The sequence below is a fragment of the Neoarius graeffei genome, chromosome 2, assembly GCF_027579695.1.
Source record: "Neoarius graeffei isolate fNeoGra1 chromosome 2, fNeoGra1.pri, whole genome shotgun sequence".
NCBI classification, from domain to species: domain Eukaryota; kingdom Metazoa; phylum Chordata; class Actinopteri; order Siluriformes; family Ariidae; genus Neoarius; species Neoarius graeffei.
Genome location: NC_083570.1, coordinates 72,677,878 through 72,699,632, shown reverse-complemented (window position 1 = coordinate 72,699,632; position 21,755 = coordinate 72,677,878). Strand labels below are relative to the sequence as shown.

The 21,755-nt window shown below is 38.7% G+C and overlaps 1 protein-coding gene across 1 annotated transcript in view; it reads right to left on the bottom strand.

Moving 5' to 3' along the window:
- The window catches only part of ccdc33 (coiled-coil domain containing 33), a 109,518-nt gene that overhangs the window by 7,609 nt on the left and 80,154 nt on the right, over nucleotides 1-21,755 (bottom strand). Inside the window, exons 12-14 of the mRNA XM_060903385.1 lie at nucleotides 9,402-9,586; nucleotides 9,205-9,271; nucleotides 5,699-5,894 (exon numbers count right to left, since the gene is read on the bottom strand). Of these exons, the coding sequence (XP_060759368.1) occupies nucleotides 5,699-5,894; nucleotides 9,205-9,271; nucleotides 9,402-9,586 (448 nt within the window). The remainder of the gene's footprint in view (nucleotides 1-5,698; nucleotides 5,895-9,204; nucleotides 9,272-9,401; nucleotides 9,587-21,755) is intronic.

Here is a 21,755-nt window from a genome sequence, read left to right as displayed (position 1 = left end):
GAAGATAAGACCACAGCACTGAAAGACTGCCGATTTCTCCATTTGCATCAGTACTAAATCCTAACTTGCTTTGATGGCCTTAAAATGTCTATGAAGCCTTGTTAATACCTGTGAGTGTGTGTGTGTGTGTGTGTGTGTGTGTGTGTGTGTGTGTGTGAGGCACTGTCCTTCATGAGATAAGGCCCTGACTGTTTATCAGACTCTCAGTGCTAAATGAGCAATCTTATCAAACTATGGCACAGTCCACAGAGGGAAAAACAGCACCTTCAACTTTCCTCTGAAAATAATACCAGCTCACAGGACAACTTCCGACTGTGGGGAAAACTCATTTTAAAGGTTTTATTTATTTATTTGCCGGCATGGTGGTGTAGTGGTTAGCACTGTCACCTCACAGCAAGAAGGTTCTGGGTTTGAGCCCAATGGCCGATGGAGGCCTTTCTGTGTGGAGTTTTCATGTTCTCTGTATGATACCCCTTTTCCACCAAATCAGTTCCAGGGCTGGTTCGGGGCTGGTGCTGGTTCACAACTCGTTCAACTTGCAAGCCAGCTGAGAACCAGTTTGCTTTTCCATAGCTCGCGGTGCTAAGGGAAGCTGTATACATCAGTTACGTCGCTACGTTTACATAAACCTTGGCGCGAATATCGAAGCAAAAACAACACGGAAGAAGCAGCAGCAGCAACAACAACAATAATAATAAGAATAGATGACTTCGTGTTTGTACAGCTGCTGCTTCTCGTCACTTAAAAATGTCGATCTTTCGCGGTCTTGTTATTGTTCTTAACAACTCCGCCCGCCCGCTGACATAAGAGGTTCTTTCCTCTGGCCCAGCAGAGAGTTGGTGCTAGCCTGGAACTGGTTTTTCTGGCCCCAGAGCCAGTTCTTTGTCAGTGGAAACAGAAAACCCGGTTCCAAACTAAGCACTGGCCCCGGACCAGCCCTGGAACTGCTTTGGTGGAAAAGGGGCATCTGTGTCTGCATGGGTTTCCTCCGGGTGCTCCGGTTTCCCCCACAGTCCAAAGACATGCAGGTTAGGCTAATTGGTGGCTCTAAATTGTCCATAAGTGTGAATGGTGTGTGTGTGTGTGTGTGTGTGTGTGTGTGTGTGTGTGTGTGAGAGAATGGTTGAGAGGAGAAAACCTCTACAATAATCCAGTAGAAGGCAATGGGAAACCACTACTGTAATGTTCCTTAGAGACTTTGATGGCTGCAGCTGTGGCCACGTCATTGTAGTGACATGCCTGGATGGATTTATTTATTTATTTAAATAAATCATGATTTCATTTACAATGTTCCCTTTTAGAAGAAATATTGTTAAGCAGTCATCCAGCACACAAACTCTTATCCAGATTGCCATTGAGCAAATGTTATTGGAGCAGCCAGGCATGGACAAGCAGACAGAAGAACAGTTATTAAGTTCTTCCATAGACCATAGGCTGGTTCATTTCCACTTACAGTGTCAGTGAGTGAGTTTACATGCACATAGAGAAAATCGAATTTCTGCCGTTGCTCGACTGAAATTGAAGTTCTAAATGGCATGGAAACACCTTAGCTTGGCTGAAATTGAACCGAACTTGATTTCTCGTAATCGAGCTACACGACCTAGATTATGCGATTTTTGCCGAGCTACTTAGTGCATGTAAACCCTACCGAGCTACGTAGTCCAGCTACTTACTTCAGCACTGCCCCTTCCGGAAGTGACGAGTGACGAGACCACAAGCGGGAAACACGACAGCCTCGGTCGGCATGATACGTCACCTTAGCCGCCACTTTATTAGGAACACTTGTGTCTGGGCATGTACGCACCCATTTCCAATTAGTTGGTAAGTTATTAGCATGTTAGCAGGCTAACAGTTAATATGTTCACCATTACAGATCAACTTCAAGTTAGTGGCCATTTTATTAGGAACACTTCTGTTCGTACATACAAACTACAAACACTCTTCTTGTGAACACAGATGTGATAACTTTGTTTATACTCTTGAATAGCTCTTCTTCATGACGACAACTGGAAGTGTACCAACACGATGGGGCGTGTAGCGCCACCTGTGGCTCGGGTGCACAATGTACCTCACACAATAGCTCGATTTCCTTGTGTGCATGTAGGATTGGATTTCTCTGGCACCCCTGCTGGGACCCTTTGCTCGATTACCGACAGCAGCTCGATTTGGATGTGCATGTAAACGTACTGAGTGAGTCACTTTACACTTTTTCCAATGCGAATTGGTCACTTTAGTCCTTACTTTAGTGCAATACTTTGTCTTGCTTATGCAAATTATTTTCAGTATATTATATTCTTATTGTAATTATTTTATTCACTTTTGGTCATTTGTTTAAGCTAGTGAGTTGTGTGCATTTTGTTTATTCTGTTACTCCTAAACAATTAACCTGAGCCTCACCAGAATCATTTTAGTGTACAACCCCAAATCAGGAAATGTTGGGACAGAATGGAAAATACAAATACAAAGAAAAAAGAAAGCAGTGGTTTCTAAATTTACTTTAACTTGTATTTCATTGCAGACAGTATGAACACAAAATATTTCATGTTTTGTCTGGACAACTTCATTTCATTTGTTAATTTTACATCCATTTCTACATTTCAGGCCTGCAACACATTCCAAAAAAAGTTGGGAAGGGGCCAATCTAGGGCTAGTAATGAGATAAAACAATTAAATAATTATGTGATTTGAAACGGGCGGCACGGTGGTGTAGTGGTTAGCGCTGTCGCCTCACAGCAAGAAGGTCCGGGTTCAAGCCCCGTGGCCGGCGAGGGCCTTTCTGTGCGGAGTTTGCATGTTCTCCCCGTGTCCGCATGGGTTTCCTCCGGGTGCTCCGGTTTCCCCCACAGTCCAAAGACATGCAGGTTAGGTTTTTTTTTTTTTTTTTTAATATTTTTATTAGGATTTTTTTTTTTCATACAAACAAGAACATTACACAATTCAAAAAAAAAAAAAATAAAAATTGATAACGAGATTCTATTATGAAATAATTAAAATATTAAAGCTACACAGTACAAATAAAACCAAAAGGGGAAAAAAAAAAAAAAAAAAAAAAAAAGGGAACGAGAGGGTCCGTCAGTTAGGGGGCAGAGACTGGAGAGAGTGGAAGAATGTAAGAAAGGGAAGCCACTTGTTATAAAATTTAGCAGAGTTACCGTTCACTGAATATCTGATCTTTTCCAACTTTAGAAACTCAGGTCCTGGGTTCGAGCCCAGTGGTTGACAAGAGCCTTTCTGTGTGGAGTTTGCATGTTCTCCCCGTGTCTGCGTGGGCTTCCTCCAGGTGCTCCGGTTTCCCCCACAGTCCAAAGACATGCAGGTTAGGTTAACTGGTGACTCTAAATTGACCGTAGGTGTGAATGTGAGTGTGAATGGTTGTCTGTGTCTGTGTGTCAGCCCTGTGATGACCTGGCGACTTGTCCAGGGTGTACCCCGCCTTTCGCCCGTAGTCAGCTGGGATAGGCTCCAGCTTGCCTGTGACCCTGTAGAAGGATAAAGCGGCTAGAGATAATGAATGAATGAATGAATGAATGTGATTTGAAACAGGTGACGTCAACAGGTGACTGTAATCATGATTTGGTAAAAGTCAGTATTCATGAAAGGCCTAGTCTTTGAGGAGCAAAGATGGGCCGAGGATCTCCAGTTTGTCGACAAATGTGTGAGAAAATTATTGTAATGTTTAAAAACAATGTTCCTCAAAGAAAGATAGGAAGGAATTTTGATATTTCACTGTCTATGATGCATAATATCATTAAATGGGTCAAGGAATCTGGAGGCAGCAGCATGGTGGTGTAGTGGTTAGCACTGTCACCTCACAGCAAGAAGGTCCTGGGTTCGAGCCCAGTGGTTGACAAGAGCCTTTCTGTGTGGAGTTTGCATGTTCTCCCCGTGTCTGCGTGGGCTTCCTCCAGGTGCTCCGGTTTCCCCCACAGTCCAAAAACATGCAGGTTAGGCTAATTGGTGGCTCCAAATTGACCGTAGATGTGAATATGAGTGTGAATGGTTGTTTGTCTCTATGTGTCAGCCCTACAATGACCTGGCGACTTGTCCAGGGTGTAGCCCGCCTCTCGCCCATAGTCAGCTGGGATAGGCTCCAGCTTGCCTGTGACTCTGTACAGGATAAGTGGCTACAGATAATGGATGGATGGAATCTAGAGGAATTTTGGTGCATAAAGGCCAAGGGTGCAAGCCTAAGCTGAACACCCATTATCTCCGATCCCTCAGATGGCACTGCATCAAGAACCATTACTCATCTATAGCTGATATAACCACGTGGGCTCAGGATGACTTTGGCAAACCTTTGTCAAGTGCTACAATACAAAGTTACATCCACAAATATGCAAAAAGGAAGCCTTATGTTAACTGTGTCCGTACGTGCCATCGACTCTCACAGTGGAAATGTGTATTGTGGTCAGACAAGTCAGTATTCCAGGTCCTCTTTGGAAGAAATGGATACTGTGTGCTCCGGACCAAAGATGAAAACGATCACCCAGACTGTTACCAGAAACAAGTCCAAAAGACAGGGTCTGTCATGGTATGGGGTTGTTTCAGTGCCCTTAGAAAGGTAACTTACACTTTCGTGATGGCAGCATTCATTCAGAAAAGTACACTGAGATTTTGGAGCAACATATGCTGCCTTGAAGATGACATCTTTTCCAGGGATATTTTAACAAGACAATGCAAGACCACATTCTGCACACATTACAAAGGCATGGCTGCGGAAGAAGAGGGTGCCTGTTCTCTCTGTCCCCAATAGAGAATGTGTGGTGAATTTTGAAATGAAAAAAAATATGACATTTATGGCCCCGTACTGTTGATCACCTTAAGGCCTGTTTGCATGAAGAATGAGACAAAATAACACCTGAAACACTTCATCACTTGGTATCTTCAGTCCCTAAACATCTTTTAGATGTTGTGAGAAGGAATGGTAGCATTACAAAGTTGTAAATAGTTTACTGTCCCAACTTTTTTTTTAAATGTGTTGAAGAATCAATATTGAAATGTGTTTATTTTAAAAAACAATCAAATTCACGAGAAACATCAAATAATGTGCTGTTGTATTATTTTGAGTGCAATACAGGTCAAAGATTATTAACTAATTTCATCTCATCTCATCTCATCTCATCTCATTATCTCTAGCCGCTTTATCCTGTTCTACAGGGTCGCAGGCAAGCTGGAGCCTATCCCAGCTGACTACGGGCGAAAGGCGGGGTACACCCTGGACAAGTCGCCAGGTCATCACAGGGCTGACACATAGACACAGACAACCATTCACACTCACATTCACACCTACGGTCAATTTAGAGTCACCAGTTAACCTAACCTGCATGTCTTTGGACTGTGGGGGAAACCGGAGCACCCGGAGGAAACCCACGCGGACACGGGGGGAACATGCAAACTCCGCACAGAAAGGCCCTCGCCGACCACAGGGCTCGAACCCGGACCTTCTTTATTTACTAATCATTGTTTTCAATTTTAAATTTAATTTCAACATACCATTCCAACTTTTTCTGATTTGGGGTTGTACATGTATCTTGAGATACTGTGCAAATCATAAATGAACGTGAACTGATTTGACAGTGTTGGAATAAATATACATAGAAAGAGTTAATTATTTAAACATTGAAAGAGAAAACTAAGAGGAAAACCTGTTAGTCTGCAGACATCGACAGAAGAAGACTTATGGAAGAAAAAGCTCTACCTATTCTTTCTGCAATCTCAGTCTGGGTCATGACGTCAATGTCCGTGTCATCCAGCAGTGTACGCCCCAGATCCTGGCTCATAGAGAGCTCATTGCGAAGTTGGCTGTTTTGCTCCTCCAGACTGGCCACCTGAGATCGCAGAGCAAGGATGTCCTCTGCCATCTTACACATGGCAGAACGATAGTTCTCCAGCTCCTGATAGAGACAAAGAAATAAGCATTTGCCTGGATGACTTGGAAGCCACTACAGAAAATGGATGTTATGTCACAGGATATGTGAACCAACGTAGGTGCATTACACATGGACACAGTGGCAGTGCTCTCAGGATACATAGTGATATTACCATTAAGGCACAAATGCAAATCTGATTGAGTACTGAAAATTTCAATCAAGAGATTGAAAAAAGCTTCTTATATACAGTAAGCAGGTCGTTGTACATAAGTTCTCTAAATGTAATAAGTTTGACTTGTGACTTGCTGAATTATTCATATTAGCAGGGAACATCAAAAAAGCTTCTCACTGTAAACCTGACATACAATTAAGCCATGAATCATGCTGAAAACTACTTTATGACCATTGTAGTTACAAACCCTATTCACTAGGTATCTTTCCAGCCTTCACATCTCATATACAAACAGAGTATGTAGAGTGGAACATGTTTCATTATGCCTTAACAGGATTAACACCAGTCACTATGTATGCAGTGTTTGTCTGAGCAGGTTTCATGTATGCATAATCAGCATTCATGTATTATCATTATAATCACGTTAAAGCAAAAGTGGAACATATTGAGGAGAAGCTAAGTTTGCCTCTAATCCAGTCTACCTACAAAAAAGAGAATGGCATCTGCCTGTTTTTAGTAATGAAGGTAAAGGTGCACAATGTGTTGCAAAATCACTTTTATATCGTATAAACCAGCATGGCTGAATGTGATATACCGACACGGTGAATACAGCACTTCTAAACAAAGCTTTTTGTACCATGCCTTCAAAGGGAAATTAATCTTTTTTTTTTCCCTTCAATATATACCGTAGTACTGTACCAAAGTCTTAGGCACATGTAAAGAAATGTTGTAGACCAAAAATGTCTTAAAATAATGAAATGAAATGTTTCATCATTTAAAAAAAAAATACTATAAAAACAGTAGTAAGCCATAAGAAATGAAACAAAGTCAATATTTGGTGTGAGATGACCCTTTGCTTTAAAAAATGAGTAGTCTCAGGTACGATGAGTGCAGTTTTATAAGGAAATGAGCTGTAGGTTTTACTGAGCATCTTGCAGAACCAGCCACAGTTCTTCTGGACACTTTGTCACACTTGCTTCTTAAATTTTGCAACAAAACCCAGCAGCCTTCATTATGTTTTCTTTTTTAATCTGAAAAGTGTTTTTTTATGTAATATGTTGCTCAGATGCAATTTTTTTCCCCTGTAACATTTAATTTTGTGCTGGAAGATGAATGTTTGGACTCTAAAATGTTTTTTTTACTGACTCGATAAAGTCGTAAAATAGACATCTATAACAGTTTGGATGGGAAAAAAAGGGTGCTAAGGCTTTTGCACAGTACTGTATGTAAATAAATGGATGTTTGTCTCCTCTCTAAAAAGTTTCTGTTTTGAATATTCTGTTATACAAAATACTGTAAATGCCCTGAGGAGGAAAGAATATGAGAACCTGATCTCATGCAAAATTCGTAGAAATTCAATTGACTGCAGGTAGATTTCATTTCGTTTGAAAAACTGAAATGCAAAATTGGGTTTGGAATGTCTGTCTGTCTGTCTGTCTGTCTGTCTGTCTGTCTGTTGATTTACCCTTTTTTAGCAAATTGGCAAGCAAGGGACTCTGTTGGGTTATAAACATAATAAAAAGCAGTAGTCTCAAAAACAACCCAGATCCAGGTGTATTAATTCCGATAGGTCCATGTAGTGTCCATCAGTGTAACAAAATTAGAAAATAATTATTTTCTAATTTTGTTACACTGATGGAACCCACATGCCAGCATTATTAAAGTTCTTATGCCTTTAAATAATCTAAGTTAGAATATAATGACAAGTTTAACAAAATTGGGTTCTATGGATGGAATGTACAGAAATTTGTAAATTAAATCTATACTAGGGTTTGTGATTTTTTTAAATAGCAGGTGACCACTGCTGTAGGTTGTTGTATTAAAAGTTCCTACACAACATCCATACTGTATACGCAAATTGTAATCAAAAAACATTTATTAGTTTATATCTTTTACTATTCAAAATATAAAAACAAAGTGTTTAGCACAGAGTTTCTGTAAATCTTAATTAGAGATAATATATTTGGTCCAGCCTTTGTCTGAAAATCCTTGTTACTGTGGCTTTATTGTAACACAACGAACAACAGCAGCACAGCCTTCACATTACACAGAATGAAATATAGCATGGATATTGCATGGAAGCATGTATGGTCAGGCCCTTATCTTACTGTGGATCTCTGTATCATGTATTAATCCTTAGTCCTGTCTGTCTTTCAGGTCCCACACTTATGGTAAAGGGGTATAGAGAGGCTGGTAGTGATAGTGAGAGGACAGGGATGAGAGGAGAGAACATGTGATTTGGAGGTTCCAATCTAGGCCAGTGTGAAGGCAGCTCCCTTGGGTCCTTTGGATGAAATCGAGCGTCTAATTGAAAGGGCACACAAGCAAGGTGAGAATCATGACTGGTGATGAGATGGGAGACTAGGGACTCACTGGGTGAGGGGAGAGATGTGGAGGGGTGGCGTCTAATGAGGAGCCAGTGCAAAGCTATATTATTTTGGTAAAATAAAAAAAAGAGTGAATAGTAAGCAGGATAAAGAAGGAGTAGAAGAGCAGGAGGAACGAGAAAAATAGTGAGCACCCATTAAGAGAGTTCAGAGGGAAGAACATTGGAAGCCTACACAGCACTTACTGCAGTACCAGGACAAATGCACGGAACGCTCTCTCTCTCTCCCTCCCTCCCTCTCTCTCTCTCTCTCTCTCTCTCCCCCTCCCTCTCTCTCTCTCCCTCCCTGGGTTCACTGATGATTGCATGCTGATGAAATCATGCCAATATATTCTCTCCCTTTCATTTGCACCTCTGGTGTCTGGTGCCTGTGGTCATTTCTTTTATTTCTCCAAAACACAATAATAATAAACCCATAGAAATGGTCTAAATTCAATCAATATTCTTATCCATGCTGCCGCATAATGGAATGTGTGTAAATGTTACTCTTTTCAAACAGTGGCTGTATGTCCCTTGTGACAGAGAAAAAAGAGTCAGATATATACATTTCTTCTCGGAAAGGATAAATCTCTTTATGGAACATACTGGAGGTTTGCAGAAATGTTGTTGAGTTGTTATTTTCTTTAAATGTTTTATAGACATATTACAAATCCTAGCCACCGCGATTTGCCACACAGAAGTCAATGTCCTCAGATGACAAAAGCTTTTCAGATGGAACTATAGGATCTGTAATTGGAGTACTAAATCACACAATAGGTGCATAATGCAAAACTCACTTTGGTCTGGTGTTCAGTAATCTCTGCAACATGTGGATCATCATCCTGAACAATAGGCCCTGGGAGTCTGAAATATTCCCCAAAACAAAATTATTTTTAAAAATCAGTGATTTAATGTTAAATGGAAAAATGCAGAGTTTCAGGGTAAAATTACAATATAACTGAACATGGCTAAAGTTACTATCCAAGCAGTTCACCTCTCATGTGGAGAATGGATTTCAAATGTTTGGTTGAGCTCTAAGGACCTCTTGGACTTCTTCTGTTCTTTTGGTTCTCCTTTGCTCTGTTGAGGAGCTTTGGGTGTTTTGAAGATGTGCTGATATTCTGAGAGGATCTGGGCAAGAGCATCATAGGCTGGTAAATCATATCCATCCCTCTGGAGCTGGACAGAACCACAGAGTAAGCAGACCCTCAAACACCACTACTTATTAGGAAGATGTAATTGATGTAGAAATGCAACTTTAAATGGTGTAGAAAATCAGAAATTTACACTTTGTCTTGAAGGAAAACCTGGAAAGATGTGCACTGATCAATATGACCATACAAATATAACCACTTTTGTTCTATCCACATTCACTGGATATGAGTAATTGCGTGTTCCGATTGGCTATTCTACCTCTAGGCTATCAGCTCATATACTGTTAGTAGAGAAAAACAAAATGATGGCACGTGTTGCTGAACCAGCTAAGTGGGAAATACAAATTCTACTTGAAATCAAAATCCCCAAAATTGTTATCAAGTATCTAAAAGAAACAGAAACAGCTAAAAGAATATAGTTTTTATCAAATTTGCAAAAAAAAATAAAAGTTAAAAAATGCTCTGTTTCTCAAAATCCAGTGAATGTGGATAGAATAAAACAGTTATTCTACTCAAGCTCATTGTACATGGCTTATAGCCGACTCTGTGCTACACACCTCATCCGCTATCAGCTCATGTATGACTTGATTTCCTGGAATAACTATACATAAATAATAAATATACAGGTTTCTTAGTATACAATAATCGAGCTAACCACGTACAGTGTCTTGCAAAAGTATTCATCCCCCTTGGTGTTTGTCCTGTTTTGTCGCATTACAAGCTGGAATTAAAATGGATTTTTGGAGAGTTAGCACCATTTGATTTACACAACATGCCTACCACTTTAAAGGTGAAAATTGTTGTTTTATTGTGACACAAACAATAATTAAGATGAAAAACAGAAATCTGGAGTGTTCATAGGTATTCACCCCCCAAAGTCAATACTATGTAGCGCCACCTTTTGCTGCAACTGCAGCTGCAAGTCTCTTGGGGTATGTCTCTATTAGCTTAGCACATCTATCTACTGGGATCTTTGCCCATTCCTCAAGGCAAAACTGCTCCAACTCCTTCAAGTTAGATGGGTTGCGTTGGTGTACAGAAATCTTCAAGTTATGCCACAGATTCTCAATTGGATTAAGGTCTGGGCTTTGACTAGACCATTCCAAGACATTTAAGTGTTTCCCTTTAAACCACTCCGGTGTAGCTTTAGCAGTATGTTTAGGATCATTTTCCTGCTGGAACATGAACCTTCATCCCAGTCTCAAACCTCTGGCCGACTCAAACAGATTTTCCACCAGAATTGCCCTGTATTTAGTGCCATCCATCTTTCCTTCAGTCCTGACCAGCTTTCCTGTCCCTGCAGATGAAAAACATCCCCACAACACGATGCTGCCATCACCATGCTTCACTGTAGGAATGGTGATCTCAGGGTGATGGGTTTGTGCCACACATGGCATTTCCCATGATAGCCAAAAAGATAAATTTTAGTCTCATTTGACCAGAGAATCTTCTTCCATGTGTTTGAGGAGTCTGCCACATGCTGTTGGGCAAACTCCAAATGTGTTTTCTTAAGCAATGACTTTTTTCTGGCCACTCTTCCATAAAGCCCTGCTCTGTGGAGTGTATGGCTTAAAGTGGTCCTATGGACAGATACTCATCTCTGCTGTGGATCTTTGCAGCTCCTTCAGTGTTTGGTTGGAGGCTTTCTATTGGGTCATTCCATGCCAAATCAACAAGAGGTTATGCTTGACCATCTCAGATTTCAATGAAATTTGGAGGGCTCAGAGATACTATTAAAAGAAGTTAATCCCCAAAATGTGAGCTTCCTATCTCCAACGGTTTCAGAGATACAGGCATTTGAATTTTTCGATTTTTTTGCATTTTGCTCAAAACATACATATTTCAAAGTGTAATATAATCTTTATTATGCAAGATAGAAACCTAAAATTTTGCACAGAGAGACTCAATGTCTTGTATAGTTTGCTCCAAACTATACTGAGAGAGTGTATTTAACTTACAATTTCTGTTGTATGTTAGTTCATGGCAGTCAGAATCTTTCTTTAGTCCAATTCCTATAGAACAGGGAGGAAGTTCAGCCATTTCTAGATGTCTAAGAACAAACTAATTTATACTGATCTCAAATTGAAAGCAACTACAATTAAATTCCCTAGTCAACTATTCAAAATATTCAATCCTTGCAAAGAAACACATTCAGTTAATAACATTGGTAAATTTTCTCAGTGCTCTGTATTACAATGTATTTAATATAATCCAAGCAATATATTGTTATCTGAACAAGTATGCAGTTTACAGACTCTAAAACTATAAGATATGAGCCACCTGTTCTGGTATCAAAGGTCACCTATTGTGCTGTGTTGATACTGATAAGGCTGGCTGTTGACTGGTACACAATAGCTGGTCATTGATTGCTAATGTTACACAGTCTTAGATTAAAATCAATTTACAAATAATTAATACTGAGCATTAATTGAAATTTTATTTAAAATTGAGGAAGAAACATGTCTCCTAACCTACTTGAGCCTTATTGAAGCATTTATTAACTCTCAAATATCAGTTATATGAAAATATATCAAAAATTCGAATTTGGTGAAAATGGATTTTTTAAACCCCTGTAGTTTAAAAATACTTGAGAGACACAGAACAAAAATTTGGAAATATAAAATATGGGTCTTGGGGATTACTGAAAAAAATTTACAAGTTGCTAACTGCTATCCCACATTAGATTTCTTGCTACTGAAAATGGCATGTTTTAGAAATCGGCGAATTTCAAAACCCTATTACAGACAAACTAGGAATAGTGGAGACTTGGTAAAACTGAAATTGGTAGATATTTCTGTGTAGATTTGAATAACATTCTTAGTTTAAGCATTACTGCCACAGGCAAGCTTCCAGAATGAGTTAAAAATGCAAAAAATGCAAATTTGTCTTTTTAATTTCCTTGTTAAAATCACCATCTAATATACAATGACCATTGAAATTCTAAGTTGAAGCTTGTAGTACAAGACATTGAGTCTCTCTGTGCAAAATTTTAGGTTTCTATCTTGCATAATAAAGATTATATTACACTTTGAAATATGTATGTTTTGAGCAAAATGCAAAAAAATCGAAAAATTCAAATGCCTGTATCTCTGAAACCATTGGAGATAGGAAGCTCAAATTTTGGGGATTAACTTCTTTTAATAGTATCTCTGAGCCCTCCAAATTTCATTGAAATCTGAGATGGTCGAGCATAAATTTGTCAGATATTTTTGATTTGGCATGGAATGACCCTATTGTCAGGTTTGTAGTGGTGCCATATTCTTTCCATTTTGCTATAATGGATTTAATGGTGCTCCCTGGGATATTCAAAGTTTGACATTTTTTTTATAACCCAACCCTGATCTATACTTCTCCACAACTTTGTCTCTGATCTGTCTGGAGTGCTCCTTGGTTTTCATGTTGCTTGCTTAGTAGTGTTGCAGAGTCAGGGTCCTTCCAGAGCAGGTTGATTTATACAGACATCACGTGACAGATCATGTGACCCTTTGATTGCACACAGGTGGATCTTAATCAACTAATTATGTGACTTATGAAGTGAATTGGTTGGACCAGCTCTTATTTAGGGGTTTCATATGAAAGGGGGTGAATACCTATGCACACTCCAGATTTATGTTTTTTCATCTTAATTATTGTTTGTGTCATAATAAAACAACAATTTGCACCTTTAAAGTGGTAGGCATGTTGTATAAATCAAATGGTGCTAACCTAGTCTGGTTAACACCAGACCATATCACAAGTGAAATATGGTCTGGAATCCGCCTATTGAATTTCTCGTAGGGGAGGTGTGGTTTACGACTGTCAATGGCCGTTTATTGGACGTTGCGAATGTCTATCATTTGGCGTATACATAGCCCATGGCCAATCATGGCAGTTGTACCCGGTGACGTAGTTAGAGCGACGAAGAGGCGAAGAAAGACTGAAATGCCAAACGCTGTTCTTTTTTTAAAACAAACTTTCGCTCTAAACTATTCAGAACAGTGTCTAAAGCTTGATCGAAAGTTTGGTTCGTATCGCTCGCCGCCATGTTAAATGTGATCCGTAAACAGTCCCAAATAAACTACAAGCTTCCGTTTGTCGAGTAGTACGCGTCACCGTCTTTCCACCCCTCCCCACTCTCTGATTGGCTCCCTAACTCAGGCGAGCCTTTAGACCATAGTTTCCATGCTGTCTTTTCAGATCGGAACGATTGTGCAAAGCAGCATGGGATTTCCCAGGCTAGTGCTAACCCCCCAAAAAAATCCATTTTAATTCCATTTTGTAATGCAACAAAACAGGACAAACACCAAAGGGGAACAAATACTTTTGCAAGACACTGTAAAAGCATTTTACATTTTGAATACAATTTTTTTTTCCCCAGCTTCACTCAGACTTACAGTTCTTATGAATGGCCTGTAAACATTTTCAGTGAATACTCAAACTTAGTCCACCTTTGGCTGCTTCTAGTAAGTTGCAAACCTGCTGTCAAATCCTATCTTAGTTGCAAGGAACAACATTTACTTGTGTTTTATGATGTTATATGGCGATACAGTACTATTTTGCCCCTGTAAGTACAAACAGCCCAGCTCTTGCAAACAAACATCAGTGTGTTTACCTTCTCCATGTAGAAATTAACTGCAGATCTAGGAACAACTTTACATTCCAGTTATCTTAAAGAATTAATAGAAAATTCTCAAAACAAGCCGGTTTCTACCAACACCAGCCTACTGTACATACTTTCTACTGACAGCATACCTGTGCAGTTTCTACAACACAGGCCTTGCTTAGCAACTCCCATAACTACTGTGACTTCCAGCTCTCTGTTCAGATTTCGTGCACACACACACACACACACACACACACACACACACACACACACACAGAGAGAGAGAGAGAGAGAGAGAGAGAGAGAGAGTGAGTTGTGGTCAGAAGTTTACATACAGTGACATGAATGTCATCTTGGATATGAATGTCATGGAAATATTTGGGCTTTCAGTAATTTCTTTGAACTGTTCTTTTTCTGTGGCAGATTGTACAGCATACATCTTTAATTAAAAAAACCCACTAGAATTTGGTGCACATATTTTAATTTTCTTTGGGTTTTCTGAAATCAACACAGGGTCAAAATTATACATACAGGTTCAAAAATATACATACAGCACACTTAATATTTGCGTACAATGTCTCTTCGCAAGATTCACCTTGACCAAACATTTTTGTTTACCATGAACAAGCTTCTGGCAGAATTCTGGTTGGATATTTTATGACTCTTCATGGCAGAATTGGTAGAGTTCAATTACTTTTTTTTTCTTGCCATGGACTCGATTTATAAGCACAGTCCATACATTTTCAAAAGGGTTGAAGTCAGGACTTGTTTTAAGCTTAATGTTAGCCTGCTTTATCCTCCACAACCAGCTCTGATGCATGTTTGGGTTCATTGTCCTGTTGTAACTCCCAAGTCCCAAGTCGTGTTCAAATTCTGAGGTAGTCCTCCTTCTTCATTATTCCATCCACTTTGTGTAATGAACCAATTCCACTGGCAGCAAAACAGCCCCAGAGCATGATGATCCTACCACCACCACCAGCTGGTACAGTGTCCCTCTGTACATGGTGGTCATTGTGGCCAAAAACCTCAATCTTTGTCTCATCTGACCATACAGCTATCCTCCAGAAGGCTTTTTCTTTGTACGCGTGGTCAGCTTCAAACTTTAGTTAAGCTTGAAGGTGTCAATTTTGGAGCAGGGGGTTATTTCTTGGATAGCAACCTCTTAGTCCATGGTGAGCTGAACTGTAGACAGTGATCTATCAGCTTCCAGTTCATGGCAGGGCTGTGCCATGGTAGTTTCCAGGTTGTTCCTGACCATCCAAACCAATTTCCTTTCAGCTGAGGGTGACGGTTTGGGTTTTCTTGAAGCAAAGTAGCTTGGCAAAGTGACTACACCTCACAATAACTTGGATACAATTGTTTGAACTGATCTTGGTATTTGCAGTTGTTTAGAAATGGCTCCAAGAGACATTCAGGAGTTGTGTATATCTGCGATCCTCTTTCTCAGATCTGCACTGAACTCCTTGGACTTTCCTATTTTACTGTGTGCTGGTGAATCTAGTGAGTGCTGTAAACAAACGCTTTTTATGAAAGCACAGAGAAGCTACCAGCTGTAGTCAATCATGATCACTAACAGGAAGTTAAGAGACCTTGGCCTTGGCAAGACAAGAGACATTTTGGAAGTTTCAGCACCTCTGAATTAATAATCTAAGTGAGTGTATGTAAATATTTGACCCTGTATGAATAATTTTGACCCTGTGTTGATTTCAGAAAACCCAAAGAAAATTGAAACTTGTGCACAAATTCTAGTGTTTTTTTTTAATTAAAGATATATGCTGTACATTCTGCCACAGAAAAAGAACAGTTCAAGGAAATTACTGAAAGCCCAAATATTGGCATGACATTCATATCCAAGATGGCATTTATGTCACTGTATGCAAACTTCTGACCACAACTGTGTGCGTGTGTGTGTATAGATAGATAGATAGATAGATAGATAGATAGATAGATAGATAGATAGATAGATAGATAGATAGATAGATAGATAGATAGATAGATAGATAGAGAGGCATTTGAAAGTCCAGGTTAAAAATCATTAAAGCCCAATGACAGACCCTGTCCCACTTTCATTATCTGCTAAAGAATGGTCTGTTTGTGCAGAAGAAGATTGATGAGCGAGTTCTGTGATCATGCTGTGGAGGCCTTGGTCCTTATTCTGCTTCTGGCTGGCAGCACAGCAAGACAAATGTTAGCTTCTGAATACATGTTCTTCTCCCCCATGACACAAATCAATAATCCAATAATTCAGCTGTCTGTATTTAAAGATTTTACATTTTAGTCCTGTAATTCTGACTTCTGGTTATTAAATTGAAAACCATTAATACTACTCCTGTTAAAATGACAATTCCTGCAATATTGAACACTTTGTCTCCCATATTGTGCCTCATTTTATTCATAATAACACCCAGAGCAGTGTTATGATTTTTCAAGTGAATGGCAGCCACCAATCAGATTAATGAGTGAAACCACATGACCACAGTTCCCCAAGTCGCTGGCAGGTTGCATAGCGACAGTGAAGAAAGGGACCCTATAGTCCTTCCCTTGCAATCAGAACACAGCCAATATCAACCTCTGAGATGCCTAGTCACAAATGGTACATTTTCATCGATGCAAATACTTAACAACCCAATCTGTCAGGAGTGTAAAGAAGAAATTGTAATAAAGCTATATGCACAGCACAGTCACCATACTATATGTATTAGACATTTGTCGGGCAAATGATTCCTTTTGAGCTGGAAATGATAATTAGACCATTTATATATTTCTAATTTAATCTATGATTAATAATTAATTTCATCCTTCCTGTCAACTGCATCTGAGAGAGTGAAGAAGAAAAGGAGAGAGGGAATAAAAGATCTGAGAACATCAGAAGGAAAGATTTTTATAATTAGGCAAACCCATGAAATAAATATAGAATTAAATGTTCGTTATTATCTATTAAATCACATGGAGATGTTATTATTTAAGAGAACATTGTGTTCATGTCATATTTAGTGGTTCAATTAGAGAGAGCGAGAGAGAGAGAGAGAGAGAGAGAGAGAGAGAGAGAGAGAGAGATTATATGAGTGTTATGACACCAGGTGGCAAGCTGATTGCTGTGCTCTGTGAGGTCGATGCTTGGAGGCTTGCCTCTGTCATCATTGGATCAGTATTCAGGACACAGCCTGCTAAATGCAGCAAATGGGTCTTCAGAAGACTGAAAGGCTCGAGTCTGTCACTGCCACACAGAGCTCAATTAGCCTGTCAGAATCAGGTGATATCCCCAGAGGATCTCTCTCTGCTGCTCCTGGGCTCTGTCTGCACCTTCTTCATTCTTCTCCTCAAGTCATTCTTTTAACCCTTTCCAGTGCTCATATTTATTTCTTCTATTTCTGCTTGGCAATAGTGTCTCCTTCCTAATTTTTAGCCCATTTCTGTTTCTCATCTGTGACACAAATAGTTGCATTTCTTATCACCTACAGCATTTATGTCAGGCTTGTTTTGTTATCTCAAATATGTTAAATTAAAAATAAAAATCAAACCAGGGAAACAGAACAGCTGCCCCATTATGTCTTGAACAAAAGTCTTCCTAAAGCATGGTTTATAATTTAGACAATTGCCCTGTAGTCAATTACAAGCGGTATTTTTCATATGAGCTACATCCGGGACATGGAGAAGCAAAACCGTGACATAAAATCTCTATATGGCTCTCATGAGGAAATCGATGAATTGTTTTGATAACTTTGGGTACTTTTTGTTTGTGAATGTGTCTATATAATAAAAAGAAAATCACACATTGGCTTGAAGATATGAAGTTTATCTTCTCGTGTTGAAAAATTCACATTTTTCAGACAAAATACATCACATATCTGAGTAACATATTGAAATAATATTGTCTGGCATTGAGTGGTATCAGATATATTCCATTCAGCAAGCATGATATTGAATGAGTCGAAGATGAGTCAACATTACAGCCAACAGCCAAATCAAAACAGCCATTATTATTATTATTATTATTATTATTATTATTATTATTATTATACATGCAAATTCCTTTCAGGTGTTCAACACATCTTTCTCTTTCAAAATTCTCTCAAAATCTTCTGTATTTAATGAAGCAAACCTGGTGTCCATGTTTGTTTAGAAATGATCAGTCGCTCACTAGTGCAGAAGTTTTACGTCTCCGATGTTTGATGCAATGTTGTCTTGACAACCATGCAATATCGTAAACCATATTCAAGGCTCATTCTCCATTGGGTAGAGTGATGTAATACACATAGGATAAGTGATATGCAAACAATATTACATGCTATCAAACCAAATGAATTAAACCTGCTAGAAGGGAATGGATTACATTTTTTATTCCATCGAGAAAGTGTCCTGTATGTATAATAATTCCTGATATTTCACTCCGATGATGTCACCCCCAGTGTTTTCCTACTGACTACATGTTGTGAACATGGTGAACTGGTTCAGAATTAAAATTATTTTGATTAACTTGTGTAATTTTTTGTGGATGTGTCCATACAATATCAAGAACATTACACAGTTGCTTGAAGATATGAAGTTCATCTTCTCGTGTTGAAAATATTTCACCCCTCGAAGATAAACTTCATATCTTCGTGCAACCATGTAATTCTCTCTCTCTCTCTCTGATATGAAATTGCTTAAAACCACTAAAACCAGCACTGTTATATGAAAATATTATTTTCAAAAAATAAGCCTTTTATATTAAATTTACCTTACCAAATATTTACAATTTATAAAATATGCAAACATATTGAATTTTATTTTTTTTTCACAGTGCGGTTTCCATCAAATCCTGCGCTCTGATTGGCTGGTGAGCAGGTCCGTATCCTATGGTACGGACCCCAGTTACAGACCTCTGGCGACTCGCTCATTCACAACAAGAAACATAGTAGAATTTTTTGTCAACACTTATCTTTTTTTACAAGATTTATTTATAAGATTATCAAAAATCTTATACATTTTGGCCAGCATTTCTCAGGAAAATAACATTAATTTTACATCATGGATAGTGATAATGACAGTGTTCACAGCAAAAGCGAGTTTTACTACCCTGAGGAAGAAGAAATAAAAGAAAACATTTCAGGAGAAAGCTAAAAACCTTTAACTTGCTAACACCGAACAAAAACATGGCTGAATCCTGAATGGCTCCTATTTGTATAAATAGGGGACTACATAGGTGGCAAAATGTAGTTTTTCCCCTGCCATGGAAGTGCACTTGTATACTGAGGAGGAAGCCATTTGCATTACAGCTGTGAATAAGGATTCAAAATAGCATTAATTTTACATCATGGACAGTGATAACGACAGTGTTCACAGCGAAAGCGAGTTTTACTACCCTGAGGAAGAAGAAATAAAAGAAATCATTTTGTGAGAAAGCTAAAAACTTGTAACTTGCTAACGCCAAGCAAAAACATGGCTGAATCCTGAATGACTCAATTTTGTATAAATAGGGAACTACATAGGTGGCAAAATGTAGTTTTTTCCTGCCATGGAAGTGCACTTGTATACCGAGGAGGAAGCAATTTGCATTACAGCTATGAATGAGGATTCAAAATGGCGGCTCGCCTCGGCTCGGTTTTCCCTTTTAGGCACTCTCGTTTTCTGTTAGAATTTGGTAAAGAAAAAAATAAATATATTATTTACCAGCTTAAGGTCGGTCTGTATGGTGAAATACCGTGACCTTGGCCTTGAATACTGACCTCGGCCCAGAGGGCCTCGCTCAGTACTTTCAAGACCTCGGTCACAGTATTTCACGATATGGACCTCCCAGCTGGGAAATAACATATATATACTGTTTCACTTTTAAACTATCAGAATACAATTTAAATACAACAGATATGCACTTCAGTTCATTATAACTGATATCTGAACATGAATTTTATATATAAATAGCATGCAGGATGAAACTACATTAATTTTACAAGCTTTGAGATAACATCTTCCTTCAACGGGATGGAGAAATGATCCCTCTATTCTGCATCCTGCAATCTATACCAGAAATAGTGTGGTTTAGACTGGAGAGGCACTGGTCTCAAATAACTAACTTTACTTGCCTGAGAAAGCTTCCGTAATTGAATTTACCATATAAAATGAGCTGACTGAACTGAGAGAATGATCATGTGAGGTCCAGTGACTGATCCTAATTTATCTTTAATAATCTGAAACAACATTACCACGGCTTAAATCAATCTACACTCTATTTTTTGGTTTAGGTTATTAGTTTAGGCCAAGGTCCGTCAGTAAACCGCCTGGTCAGCACTTAAGGAAACACATCAGTGGGATTTGTATGTGTGTGTGTGTGTGTGTGTGTGTGTGTGTGTGTGTGTGTGTGTACTCATGAGTATGAATGGTATGTGCATGTCAAGGACAGCAGCCTTGGACATGTGAAGGTGAAGGACACGTGGCTGATTCAATAAACATTTGCAGTTCATATTCATCCTGAATGAAAAATGTAATGCCAAGAAAAAAATTAACATTTGCATTACAAAAACATAAAATATTATAAAAATTAATCCATTGCCAAGGAATTAATCTAGGAATTTAGTTCCACTTCATCAACAAACTCGTATCTCAATTACACTGCAAAAAGATAACAGCAAGTGAAAATCTCTTGATTATAGTCATATTTAGCTAATATTTCATATTATAAGATTACCATCAACCAAATATATTATTAATAAGATTAATAAGCCTATTTCTAGATTAATTTTACTAATTTCAAGCTTGAATCTAAAAAAATTCTAAGAAAATTTCTAGAAAGAAGCAAAATTATCTCTCAATGCAATAAGAAAATGTAAAGTTTAAAATGAGCAAAAATGTGAAATTATGATCATAAATACAAGATCAGTTTGACTGTATTCAATATATTATCACTTGGTAAGTTGTCAGTATTTGCAGTATGGATTTTTTTTTTTTTTTTTGCCATGCTACTCTGTTACAAATCCGTTGTAAGTAGTTACATGATTTGGGAAGTGTTTGATATATTGATCATAAAACATATTACTGATTCATTTTCAGTAACCCCTTTATCCTGATTATGCTTATGGTGGATTCAGAGCCCATCCCAGTCACATGCAGTGGGTGTGATGCCAAATACATCCTGGATGGGATGTCAACTGATCACATGGGCACTACACTCACACCCATCTAGGGTCAATTTATCATAACCAATCCACATACTGGCATGTTTTTGGGAGCGTAGCAAAACCAGAGAACCTGGAGGAAACCAATCTGGACATGAGGAGAACATGCATAGAAACTCCACACAGACAGTAACCCAAGCTCAGGCCTGAATGAGGGATATCATGGAGCTGTGAGGTGGCAACACTACCTGCTGCACTACAGTGGTGCCTAAAACATATCCATTAATACCTTTAAACAAATCACTGCTATTACTACTGAGGATAGCACAGCAAGTCAATATACCTTGAGACAAGCCCATACACTCATACCCATGTCACACCACATGCAATCAGGTACCAGATAGGAATCTCACTAAATCATTCATTGCTTGCAAATTCGATCAATTGAGATGATGTGGTTGGATTTGCTAAGTTGTTAAGATAATGCATGAACACTGACACAGCCCCTAATCCTAAACTGA